Source organism: Amblyraja radiata, chromosome 7 (assembly GCF_010909765.2).
Source record: "Amblyraja radiata isolate CabotCenter1 chromosome 7, sAmbRad1.1.pri, whole genome shotgun sequence".
Lineage (NCBI taxonomy): Eukaryota > Metazoa > Chordata > Chondrichthyes > Rajiformes > Rajidae > Amblyraja > Amblyraja radiata.
This window is the reverse complement of record NC_045962.1, coordinates 61,243,472-61,257,354: the sequence shown is the minus strand read 5'-3', so window position 1 is coordinate 61,257,354 and position 13,883 is coordinate 61,243,472. Positions and strand designations below refer to the sequence as shown.

The 13,883-nt window shown below is 42.2% G+C and overlaps 1 protein-coding gene across 3 annotated transcripts in view; it reads left to right on the top strand.

Moving 5' to 3' along the window:
* Nucleotides 1-13,883, top strand: part of zranb3 (zinc finger RANBP2-type containing 3) — a 107,649-nt gene that overhangs the window by 891 nt on the left and 92,875 nt on the right. For 2 of the 3 annotated variants that reach the window (XM_033024660.1, XM_033024662.1), the window contains exon 2: nt 5,721-5,906. In XM_033024660.1, coding sequence (XP_032880551.1) covers nt 5,737-5,906 — 170 coding nt within the window. In that variant the 5' untranslated portion in view covers nt 5,721-5,736. Of the gene's footprint in view, nt 1-221; nt 330-5,720; nt 5,907-13,883 lie in introns of those variants that run through there. The other variant, XM_033024661.1, reaches the window with a different exon arrangement.

Sequence of the window (13,883 nt, the reverse complement as noted above, 5' to 3'; positions counted from 1 at the left end):
ACATAGCACGGCGGAATGTGTATCATGCATAGTATATGTGATGAAGGTTATATTGGCAGAGATTAATATGGTTAATCTACAGTTATAATCTACGTATTTTTTAATCAAAAAATGGGGGGGGGGGGAGAGTTGGGTGTGGGAGAGAGGAGGAGGTTGGTCACAACGTAAGGCAAACCATTAATTATGTATCCTCGGTGCCGAACGAACTAGTGGATGCCATTGTTTTAAGGGACCGTGGGGAAGTAGTACTGGTAGACTTTAAAGGATTTGGGGAAACAGCCAAGGGAGCTTGGGATCAAAGATCTTTGCTTGGGATACACAGCCGCCAGGTGGGTGGATCAACGTGTGGGTGTGTCCATCCAGTGACTGGGAGGGAGCACTGGAGCCAGGGGGTGAGCTAGGTGGCAGTCGACTGGAATTGTGGCTTGCTAGGTCATTTAAGAGTCAATCACATTGGTACATCTGGCGTTACATGGGAATGAGACTAGGTAATAATCTCCCCTGAGGCAACATTAATGAACTATTTCCACTCTCAAACAGCAGGCTCCAATCTGATTAACAGGGATTGGGAGGGAATAAATCTCTTCTGTCACATCTGCGAGGGATGTAATTCGTGTCGTTAATAAGAGCTACTTTATGTTCTTGTGATAGAACAGGATCAGAAAGTTTCAGTTAAGTTTACGTCCAAGTTTCCATGATTCGTGCTTAACACGTACTACTGATGGGAGCAAAATTAGACATCGATTAATTTGTGGTGAAAACTGGATTGATTTTTTTTTTAAACTGCTGCAGGGTTTTGTCATGACAATTCCTTTCTGCCTCCCCCAGAGTTCCTCCAGCAGTTTTTTTTTTTGCTCAAGATTCAAGCATCTCCAGTCTCATGTGTTTTCTGGATAGATTTCAATTTGGATTTCAACGACCATCTGTATGGGGGAAAAGAAGCTTCCTTCTCTCTTGCTTCTATGTCTCTTACTACTTACGGGATTGGGTCTCCAAAGGGACCATCTGTTCCAATCGTGACTTTCAGTACTTATGTCATTGGAGCAGAATGGAGATACACAAGTTGATGAATCTGGACCTTAAAAATTAGCTGCTAGAGGAGGTCAACAGGTCTAGCAGCATGTGTGGAGCCCAAGTGATGGTTGATTTTGGTCTAGACTCTAGACCAGTGGTTCCCAACGTGGGGCGTACACCCCACAGGGGGGCAATTTGATTTTTAAGGGGCGGCAACAGGTAAACATATGTAGTTTATGTTTCAGATGTTATTTTGAGTAAATTCCATTTTCTGAGAATTATTTCTTTGTCTGCTCGTGCTAAAATATGGGGGGGGGGGGGGGATCAGGATTTTAGAGGTGATTAGGTGGGGCATGGCCAAAAAAAGGTTGGGAACCACTGCTCTAGACCCTGAAGCAGGACCAATGCAGGGTCTCAAACTGGGATATATAATGGGAGTGAATTTCAGAGGAAACTGACACAGGTTTCTCACAAACGCTGTCAGTTGTCAAAGCTGAAGGATTATGTGTGGGGCAAAGAAGTTATATGGTGATTGATGATCTCTCCACATTTTATTTAATTGCCACAAACTCAACAAACTTTATGGCTGAAGAAGATCCAGAATGTCACACTTTCTTTCTCTCCAGAGATGCTGCCTGTCCCGCTGAGTTACTGCAGCATTTTGTGTTTATCTTTGGTTTTAACCAGCATCTGTAATTCCTACACACATTTTTTGGCATATATTTTCAAAGATAATGTTAATTGAGCTGAGGGTGTTGGACACACTAAGTTGATAAGAGTCAGGTTTCAAGATTAATGGCAAAGTTAACTGAGGGGAAGTGTGTATATCTTTTATGTGGGTGTTATTATGATCTCGATTGTTTATCAGGGAAGGTTGGTGGGGAAAAAATCAATAATAACTAAAAGAAAAGGAGTTAGAGAAGTATTGGAAGGGAGCAAATGTTGCAGTTATAAGTAATGGCCATTCAGGGTAAACTAATTAGATCTCTCATAGTGCCTATACAGATGTGATTTTCTTTCTTAAATGCAGAAGTTTTATTAACAAATGTATTTTCAGTTACAAATATACTGAGGTGCTGGACACTGATATTTGAAACATCCCTTGTTGATTCATATTGATGTAACTCTGAATTTAATTGAATGGGAAATTGGAAGCATGCTAATGGACACTTATTCCCTAGTTCAAAGTTGTATCCACTAACCATTAAGACAATGCTGTGAAAGGAACACATGGATAATTAATTATGGATTTTTAATTAGAACTCAGAAAGAGTTTAGTTTTCCGAGATATGGAATCGGGAAATTGTTTATAGCCGTGGGCTGACCAACTAAATTTAACAAGAAGATGATGTGTGCTCAGATAAGCCATTTACACACATTTCTTGGGTTTGCAAGTGCTGATTTGGTAAGGAAATCAATTTGCAAATAAACTCACTGATAAAGTGTGTTGAGATGAGCCTTCTAAGGAGTTAGCGTTTAATTTAGTTTTAAAAATGTTCGCTATCATTGTTGGGAGTAAGGAATATATGAAGGTGGAACATTTGAAGAATTTGGAAGTGAACAGTTTGATGAACCAAAAACTTGCGCTCGTTTCGGCATCTATTTACTTTCTTCGTCAGTCTGTGGTTATCAATGCTGCATAAATAAATACATGCTTAAACATAATTGTATGTTCTGTGTACTTGTATAAAAGCTTCTCAATGTTTTAAGAATCTTATTGATTTTTGGTACTAGATCGAATACCTCATCTTAAATAAAACCACTGTCTAGCATAAATATGCCTCCGCTTTTACAGGTGCCAGCTCCCTTTGGTCAATTAAGAAGAGAATTAATGTTCTATATTATAGCCTATGGCAGTTATAAACTATTTGCTGGGCTTTTAATTTAGATTTTCTGAATGCTTTTTTTTTAGCCTTTAAACTTCGATCCTGTGCATTATTGACCTCAGTTTGTCTACACATCAAGTTTCCTTAAAAATATAGAATATTCATTGTTTAATCTGTAGTTAATTGAAATAAATCTCATGTAATTATTACCATCAAATTAATTTTTAAATGAATTGGAAGATGAAGTCTGAAAAATAATTTCAATGTAATTCAATTTGATTTGATTTTATCTAAAATCTATGCTGTCACATTGTCATGCTCTTTATTCTGTTCAAGTGAAGGCATGATCTCCTTTTATTTTCTCTTTATCCAGTTCCATAGAATTTGATGTTCTGAACGCCATGTATATCAACAAATTCTAATGCAATCCATCATAAGTCGATATATTCTTTTTTTCAAAATTAGAAACATGGAAAGTAGATGCAGGAATAGGCCATTCGGCCCTTTGAGCCAGCTTTCGCCATTCAACATGATCATGGCTGATTGTCCGGAATCAGTACCCTGTTCCTGCTTTTTCCCCCATAACCTTTGATTCTGTTAGCCCAAAGAGCTATATCTAACTCTCTTGAATACTTCCAGTGAATTGGCCTCCACTGCCTTTTGTGGCAGAGAATTCTACAAATTCACAACTCTCTGGTGAAAACGTTTTTCCTCACCTCAGTCCTAAATAACCTAGCCCTTATTCTTAAACTGTGACCCCCTAGTTTTGGACACCCCCAACATCGGGAACATTTTTCTTGCATCTAGCCTGTCCAATCCCTTATATGTTTCTATAAGATACCCTCTCATCCTTCTAAATTCCATTGAATATAAGCCCAGTCGATCCATTCTTTCATCATATGTCAGTCCCGCCATCCTGGGAATTAACCTGGTGAACCTACGCTGCACTCTCTCAATGGCAATAATGTCCTTCCTCAATTTAGGAGACCAAAACTGCACACAGTACTCCAGGTCTCACCAGGGCCCTGTACAACTGCAGTAGGACATCCTTGCTCCTATACTCAAATCCTCTTGCTATGAGACCAACATGGCATTTGCTTTCTTCACTGCCTGCTGTACCTGCATGCTTATTTCAGTGACTGATATACAAGGACACCTTGGTCTCGTTGCACCTCCGCTTTCCCTAATCTGACAGCATTCAGATAATCTGATCTCCTTGTTCTTGCCACTTTAGTGGATAAGTTCACATTTATTCACATTATACTGCATCTGCCAACCATCTGCCCACTCACCCAACCTATCCAAGTCACCCTGCAGCCTCATATCATCCTCCTCGCAACTCACACTGTCACCCAGCTTTGTGTCATCCGCAAACTTTGAGGTGTTTTGGGAAACATTGGAGAATGGAAATTTGATTTTTCTGCCTAGCGAAGAGTTTGCATTTCATAAGCATGTCGTAAAGCATGAAACTGGCCTTTTGGCCCAATTGTCCATACAAACCTGTATGCCCCACCTACGCTCATGCAAATGACTTTATAAAGTTCTTATAGTACTTGTCTCAATTACCTTCTCTGGCAACTCGTTCCATATACCCACCAACCTCTGTGGAAAAAGTTGTTCCTCGGGTTCATATTAAATCTCTCCCCTCACCTTAAACCTATGTCCTCTGGTTCTTGATTACCCTACTCTGGGTAAAAGACAATGTTTTAAAGTTAGAGGACAATGACACATGTATTGAGCATTAGATACAGAGTAATGTAAATACATTCAATGAATCCAAGTTATTTTGCAGTTTTGTAACAAGCTTTTCTAATTTTTACACGTGTTTTCAAATAATAAAATTTTGATCCTCTTTTCATCTTTGCTTTTCAACAGGTTCAACTTTTACCTCAGTGCCACATTGTTGCACTAACCTTTGATTCACCCTGTGTATCAGCGAACATTCGTGTATGAGGTGAAAAGACCAGTGTAGTCACAGATGATTAAAGGCTTCAAACAGCGTTTAACTTTCATTGCTGTCTGATGATCATTTTAATGTAATTAAGTAGACAAATGCAAGATCAAGCTCATTTATTCTTTTTGATGAATTCTACAGTCGCTATTTGTTTTCTATGAAAATAATTCAAAGTACTATGGGGCTGTGTCAAAAGAGAAAGATCTGAAAAGTAGGATCCTGGCAAATACAGGTAGTTCCATGATGATGTCTATACAATGAGATGAAGAATTAGGGAGCACTATTTTTAATTAAGTGGGCCGAATTGGTTGAACCACTTGAAAGTTACTTTGGTAATTGGGAAACAGAAAAAAAGCTGCCTTGGGGGGGGGGGAAAAAACATCGGTGTTGGAAGAAAAACCATGTGACCTTCCCGCAGCAGTCCAACACTATTGTCTCTTAAGAAGATAGCTTCACTCTGGAAGGTCATTGAACTTTACAACCAATTCCTCTATTGACACTTGCTCAATGATATTCTATCAAACAATAGAACCCTTGGTTTTTTTTTTGCAGTAATAAAAATAAACTTTTTATTATTACTTATTAAAGCTACTATTTTTGAGAATAATGCAGGAAAAATTACTGTTAAAGTGAGTCTGAAACTCTAGCCCCTAAGCCTCCCCCCCGTTATATTTTCCCATTGACATAATTTTCTCTAGAATGCAATTTTCTCTAACATGAGGTTTCTTAAGACACGACTATTGAATTATAACTTTTGAACCACCAGTACTGATTTTGCAGTGAATTGATTTCTGAAGGTAATGCTTGTTCGCACCAGCTGCATTTTGTGTGCCACACTAGCATGCAGAATAATGCATATCAAAATTCACAATGTCATCTTTAATTAATTAGAGTACTCAACATGTATTCCTTACATTTTTAAATAGAATCATTGCTGGAACCATGAAGAAAGCCCAGAAGCTACCACAAAGTCCTCTTCCTTCCTTCTTAAAGAAAGACTGTTCAGAAAATGAATTTGAAACTCTGCTGTCAACACTTCCTGAAAGGTTGAATCAGAAATTGCTTCCTTTCCAGAAAGAAGGCATCAGGTTTGCCATCGAGAGAAATGGCAGGTAAGCAGAATTGTTATTGTCAAATTTATGCTAAAACACCATTGTCCATGGCTTAGGACTGCCCCTCAGAGGCTATGCACAATGCACTCCCTGGTAGTACAGACCAACTCTGAGTTTGAACGAAGGGCAACAAACTGCTTGAAAATTCAATTTTAGTATACTGTTTTGAAACATTTTAATTTAGAACATTGAAAGAATTGACTCCCAACAAATGTATTAAGGGCATGTCCCACTTACGCGACCTTCAAGCTCGCCTGAAAAACCGCGAGCTGGATCGACCATCAGCGCTGAACGCACGCGCGCGCACACACACACACAATGAGCACTTGAAAAGTATTGAGTTTCTCCATGCTGACCAATTTTTACTTGCAGAAAATTATTCAGCTTGTTGAAAACCTTTCCTCAACCAAACTGAGGCCGCGAGTAGTAACCACTATACGGGAACTCCTCTCGACCATGATGAAGACTTACCAGTGACCACCTACGACCATGTGTCAACCATGCTGCGAGCTTGTGGCGAAGTAAACTCTCCTAAACTCGCAAATAAGGTTGCCATAGTGGGACAGGCCCTTTGCTTTCCAGGTCACGACAAGTCCAAGGCGATTCACACTTAGAAGTTTCCTGTGCCCTCAGCTGTCAGAAGCTTTACTGGAGTTACTTAATATTGTGGTTCAGCTGTTTTCCTGTGAGTGGGATAAGCTGTTTGTTGGTCAGTACAGACTCATTGGATCGAGGGGGCCCGTTTCTGTGCTTTTTGACTGTCTTTGCGCTGACTGCACAAATCTGAGCTGAAATGTGGCATGTAGTTATGTGGTGGAACATATCAGCATTTGCCTTTTAATGTTACAGATTAAAGCCAAGCCATACAGTACCACTAGGGTGGGGAGCTATGCCACAAACTATTAATATAACATAAATATATCATAATATTAATCAATAGCTTGTACTAATTGTTGCGTTTTAGGATTGACTGAAAGAGGAGCACTGTTTATGTATAAGTGAAGGAATTGTAGAGCTAGTTTTGCATCTGATTGGCATTCTACTGCTGCAACAAGAATATGGTAAATATCTGCCAGCAACCAGTTCAAAGTTGCACTCTTGTTTGATCGAACAGCTGTTTTAGTTTGGGCTTTTAAATTTTCTGTTGGCCCCTCAAAGGGGGGAGGGACAAAGCTTACATGGATATCAACTACATGTTGTAGGAAGGAACTGCAGATGCTTGTTTAAACTGAAGATAAACACAAAATGGTGGAGTAACAAAGAGAAGCAGGAGAAAGCACTGATTGGCTCTAGCCCGAGTGGGAGGAGAGTCATAAGTGAGTCAGAGGGGGAAAACAGTTGAAAAGAAAAGGCAAAGCACAGGCAGACTTAACTCAGAGCTCCCATGGATTTTGAAGCAACAGCAACAAAGAGAAGCAGGAGAAAGCACTGATTGGCTCTAGCCTGAGTGGTAGGAGAGTTAGAAGTGAGAGGGGGAAAACACTTTAAAACTGAGGATTTTGGTTTGTAAATTGGTAAATTAGGCAATTTATCAGTCAATATAAGCAAGACGGCTCTGAGGGAGCGGCCTTGTGAGGGAAGTGCTTGCGAGTAAAGTGTGAATCTGGCGAGGAGGCTGAGGAGAGGAGGCTACACATAAAGTGTGAGAGGACGGAACGCGGTGAACACATGTCGGGGCAGATGAGACAGTGCGAGGCTTGCAGAATGTGGGAGCCCAGGGACACAGATGGAGCCTCTGACTGCTACAACTGTGGCAAGTGCGTCCAGCTTCAGCTCCTAAAGGACCGTGTTGCGGCACTGGAGAAGCAGATGGATGACCTCAGGGCCATCCGTGAAAACGAGAGTTTCCTGGACAGGACCTACAGTGAGGTTGGTACGCCGAGGTTACGGGAAGAACCTAGGTGTGTGATGGAGAAAAAAGGTGGAAATCGTGGAGTGCAGAAAACTCAGGTGGCTGTGCCTAATGAAATTAGGTACACCCTCTTGGGAACTGTCAGGGGAGACGATGTTTCCAGTCCGAGCGGCGACACGTCGGTGGCTCCAATCCTGGAGATGGGACTCGACCGGCGAGACAAACGTCGGGCACAGCCCTAGTGGTGGGTGACTCCATTGTCCGAGGAGCGGACAGGACGAGACGACAGACGAGATGCAAGGATGGTCTGTTGCCTCCCTGGTACCAGGGTTCAGGATGTCACGAGCCGAATTCTGAACATCCTCGAGAGAGAGAGAGAAGGTGAACAGCCGGCAGTAGTTGTGCACGTAGGCACAGACGACATCGGGAAGAAGAGGAAGGAGGTTCTCCAACATGAGTTCAGAGAGTTGGGAAGAAGACTGAAAGGCCGGACTTCTAGGGTGGTTATCTCTGGATTGCTACCAGTATCTCGTGCTAGTGAGGACAGGAACAGAGAGATAGGGGATCTGAATGTGTGGCGGAGGGGCTGGTGCAGGGAGCAAGGATTTAGATTTGTAGACCACTGGGATCGCTTCTGGGGTAGGGGTGACCTGTACAAAAGGGACGGGTTACACCTTAACTGGAGGGGGACTGACATTCTGGCAGGCAGGTTTGCTAGGGCTACACGTGTGGGTTTAAACTAAATAGTGGGGGGGAGGGATTGCCAAATTGGGAGTATAAAGATGGAGTTGAAGGGGAAGTGGCTACAAGAAAAATTACAAAAGATTCTCGAATTAATGGGAAGGAAAGCTTGAGAATGGACAACAGTAAGGTCGGGGCCAATTGTGAGGGGGGAAGTGAATACGGAGGTCAAAGTACTGTATATGAATGCGCGAAGTATAAGGAATAAAGTGGACGAGCTTGAAGCTCAGTTAGAAACTGGCAAGTATGATGTTGTGGGAATAACTGAGACATGGCTGCAAGAGGGCCAGGGCTGGGAACTGAATATTCAAGGGTATACCTCCTATCGAAAAGACAGACAGGTGGGCAGAGGGGGTGGGGTTGCCTGGTTGGTGAGGAAAGAAATTCATTCCCTTGCAAGGGGTGACATTGAAACAGGAGATGTGGAGTCAGTATGGATAGAACTAAGGAATTGTAAGGGTAAAAAGTCCCTAATGGGACTAATCTACAGGCCCCCAAACAGTAGCCTGGACATAGGGCGCAAGTTGAATCGGGAGTTAAAATTGGCATGTAGTAAAAGTAATGCTGTGGTTGTTATGGGAGATTTCAACATGCAGGTAGACTGGGAAAATCAGGTTGGTACTGGACCCCAAGAAAGGGACTTTGTAGAGTGCCTTCATGTTGGATTCTTTGAACAGGTTGTATTGGTGCCTACCAGGGAGAAGGCAATTCTGGATTTAGTGTTATGTAATGAACCGGATTTGATAAAGGACCTCGAGGTTAATGAGCCATTAGGAGGCAGTGACCATAACATGGTCAGGTTTAATCTACAATTGGAGAGGAAGAAGAGTAGATCGGAGGTGTCAGTGTTGCAGTTGAATAAAGGGGGCTATGGGGCCATGAGGGCCAAAGTTGACTGGAAAGATACACTAGCAGGGATGACAGTGGAACAAAAATGGCAGGTGTTTCTAGGAATAATACAGAAGGTGCAGGATCAGTTCATTCCTAGGAGGAAGAAAGATTCCAAGGGGAGAAAGGGACAACCATGGTTTACAAGGGACGTCAGGGACAGTATAAAAATTAAAGCGAAGAAGTACAACGTAGCAAAGATGAGCGGGAAGCAAGAGGATTGGGTAATGTTTAAAGACCAACAGAAGATAACCAAAAAGACAATACGGGGAGAAAAGATGAGGTACGAAGGTAAGCTGGCCAAGAATATAAAGGAGGATTGTAAAAGCTTCTTTAGGTATGTGAATAGGAAAAAAATTAGTTAAGGCCAAAGTTGGACCCTTGAAGACCGAAAAAGGTGAATTTATTATGGGGAACAAGGAAATGGCAGATGAGTTGAACAGGTACTTTGGATCTGTCTTCACTAAGGAGGACACAAACAATCTTTCTGATATAGTAGTGGCCAGAGGATCTGGGGTGACAGAGGAACTGAAGGAAATCCACATTAGGCAGGAAATGGTGTTGGATAGACTGATGGGACTGAAGGCTGATAAATCCCCAGGTCCTGATGGCCTGCATCCCATGGTACTTAAGGGAGTGGCTCTAGAAATTGTGGATGCATTGGTGATAATTTTCCAATGTTCTATAGACTCAGGAATAGTTCCTGTGGATTGGAAGGTAGCTAATGTTATCCCGCTTTTTAAGAAAGGCGGGAGAGAGAAAATGGGGAATTATAGACCAGTTAGCATGACATCAGTGGTGGGGAAGATGCTGGAGTCAATTATAAAAGATGAGATAGCCGCATATTTGGATAGCAGTAACAGGATCGGTCCGAGTCAACATGGATTTACGAAGGGGAAATCATGCTTGACTAATCTTCTGGAATTTTTTGAAGATGTAGCTAGGAAAATGGACAAGAGAGAGCCAGTGGATGTAGTGCACCTGGACTTTCAGAAAGCATTTGAGATTAGTTTAGGAGATTAGTGGGCAAAATTAGGGCACATGGTATTGGGGGTAGAGTGCTGACATGGATAGAGAAGTGGTTGGCAGACAGGAAACAAAGAGTATTGATTAGCGGGTCCCTTTCAGAATGGCAGGCAGTGACTAGTGGGCTACCGCAAGGCTCGGTGCTGGGACCGCAGCTATTCACAATATACATCAATGATTTGGATGAAGGGATTCAAAGTAACATTAGCAAATTTGCAGATGACACAAAGCTGGGTGGCAGTGTGAACTGAGGAGGATGCTGTGAGAATGCAGGGTGACTTGGACAGGTTGGGGGAGTGGGCAGATGCATGGCAGATGAAGTTTAATGTGGATAAATGTGAGGTTATCCACTTTGGCATAAAAAACAGGAAGGCAGATTACTATCTAAATGGCGTCAAGTTGGGAAAAGGGGAAGTACAACGGGATCTGGGGGTCCTTGTACAACAGTTTATGAAAATAAGCATGCAGGAACAGCAGGCAGTGAAGAAAGCGAATGGCATGTTGGCCTTTATAATAAGAAGAATCGAATATAGGAGCAAAGAGGTCCTTCAGCAGTTGGGCAGAGCCCTAGTGTCCCCTAATTTGAGGAAGGACGTTCTTGCTATTGAAGGAGTGCAGGTTTACAAGGTTAATCCCTGGGATGGCGGGACTGTCATATGCTCAGAGAATGGAGTAGCTGGGCTTGTACACTCTGGAGTTTAGGATGAGAGGGGATCTCATTGAAACATATAAGTTTAATAAGGGCTTGGACACGCTAGAGGCAGGAAACATGTTCCCGATGTTGGCGGAGTCCAGAACCTGGGGCCACAGTTTACAAATAAGGAGTAAGCCATTTAGAACGGAGACGAGGAAACCCTTTTTCTCACAGAGAATGGTGAGTCTGGAATTCTCTGCCTCCGTGGAGGCAGGTTCTCTGGATGCTTTCAAGGGAGAGCTAAATAGGGCTCTTAAAAATAGTAGAGTCAGGGGATATGGGGAGAAGGCAGGAACGGGTACTGATTGGGGATGATCAGCCATGATCCCATTGAATGGCGGTGCGGGCTCGAAGGGCCAAATGGCCTACTCCTGCACCTATTGTTTAACACAGCGGGACAGGCAGCATCTCCAGATAGAAGGAATGGGTGATGTTTCGGGTCAAGATACTTCAGACTTAGTCAAGGGAGAGGGAGATACAGAGATAAGGAAGTGGAAGGAGTGAAAACGAGACAAAGGGGATGGAGATCAAGGAAAATGTAGATTGGATCATTAGCTTGGAGAAGGTAACAACAACAAAGATAAAATTTAAACGAGGACAGTCAAACCAGTTAGAGAACCGGGAAGGGGGGAGGAATCGGGAGAGAGGGAAGGCAAGGGTTACTTGAAGTTAGAGAAGTCAATAGTCTTACCGCTAAGGTGTAAGCTGCTCAAACGAACTATTAGGTGGTGTTCCCCAATTGGCACTGGGCCTCACCGTGACAATGGAGGAGGCCCAGGACAGAAAGGTCAGTATGGGAATGGGAGGGGAAGTTAAAGTGTTTAGCAACCGGGAGATCAGGTAGGTTTAGGCAGACTCAACTATGTGGTCTTTAAGCCAATTTATATTAAGTTCAAGTGTATTTATTTGTCATAATGCACCAGATATGTACTGGAATAATGCAAGACTTTCTCGCTGCGGCTTTACAGGCACATTCGATACAACAACAAAAACTATATACAATAAATTAAGAGTGATTTGAAGAAAACAAGACCATGATAGTGTGAAAACTATCTACGTCGAGCAACCAAAGTGGTATAAAATACTTGGTGGTTAAATGCAGGGTTGTGTTGGGTGACTCAAGAACCTGATGATCGATGGGAAGAAGCTGTTCTTGTCAGGCTCCTGAATCTTTTTGCCGATGGAAGCAGTGGCAAAAGAGGATGACCAGTGTGGTGTGGGTCTTTGATTTAGCTGCTTTCTTGAGGCACAGATAGTCAATGCAATGTCCATCACTTTCTTTAGCCTTCATTATTGAGCATTTGAATTGCCCAACTACTTTATGATGCAACCATCAGTATGCCCTCCACCGTACATTTGTCGAAGTTCGATGGATTATTTTGCAACATGTAGAATCGCCCCAGAGGCAATGGTGAACATTCTTTGTGATTGCATTAATATGTTGGGTCCAGGATAAATTATCATAGAGTACGCCATCTGTCAGGTTTAGTATATCAACAAGATCTTGCATTCTGTGTTGCATTAAAGGTTGTGAAAAATATACTCTTAAATTACTTGTATCTGTATGTTTCCAATGGATCTGTGATTGTTTCCCTGGAATTCTGCAAGATGGTAATTACTATTGGTATGTTGGAGCAGAATTGAATGGTGGTGAAATGAAAGAATTCCAGTGGTCTCAGATATACAGAATTAATATTATATTTCATGAAGAGGTAAAAGATCTAGATGATAGGGTATTATAGTGTCATAAATGTAGTAGCCATATAGCTTAACTCAGTATATTATAGCTATAACCAGTTAGCTTTAAATGTTATCTGCCTGTAATTATGTGGGTGGGATTTATATGTAGTCGGAGGAGTGTTTGCTGCTGGGATTATCGCGTAGACGCCCTAGAAATTAGTTTAGTTTGAAGAAGCATGGGGGAGAGGTCACAGCTTTCGATCATGCACAAGTTTGACTACGAGTTAGATCAAAATGTACTTATACAAGAAGAAGTTTGGATGAATATCTTACTGTTTTTACTATTACAATAAAGAAGCTATTAATTAAGAGACTGTTTGGAAGATTTATCTTTGGATGGCATTGAATGTCTCGTGGAGAGCTCGTGAGTGCGTTTCGATTAATCTCCCGAACCCCTGTCTTCAATCATAGTGACTAAAGGAGAAATCCTTGGAACGATATGAAAATCTGTCACTACATCTAGAGTGAATAAACAATAGACAATAGGTGCCATTCGGTCCTTCGAGCCAGCACCGCCATTCAATGTGATCATGGCTGATCATCCCGAATCAGTACCCTGTTCCTGCCTTCTCCCCATATCCCCTGACTCCATTATCTTTAAGAGTCCAACTAGCTCTCTTGAAAGTATCAGAGAACCAGCCTCCACCGCCCTCTGAGGTAGAGAATTCCACAGACTCACAACTCTCTGTGAGAAAAAGTGTTTCCTCGTCTCCGTTCTACCCCTTATTCTTAAACTGTGGCCCCGGTTCTGGACTCCCCCAACATCGGGAACATGTTTCCTGCCTCTAGCGTGTCCAAACACTTAATAATCTTACATGTTTCAATAAGATCCCCTCTCATCATTCTAAACTCTAAAGTATACAAGCCCAGCTGCTCCATTTTCTCAGCATATGACAGTCCTGCCATCCCGGGAATTAACCTTGTAAACTACGCTGCACTCCCTCAATAGCAAGAATGTCCTTCCTCAAATTAGGGGACCAAAACTGCACGCAATACTCCAGGTGTGGTCTCACTAGGGCCAAATACAACTGCAGAA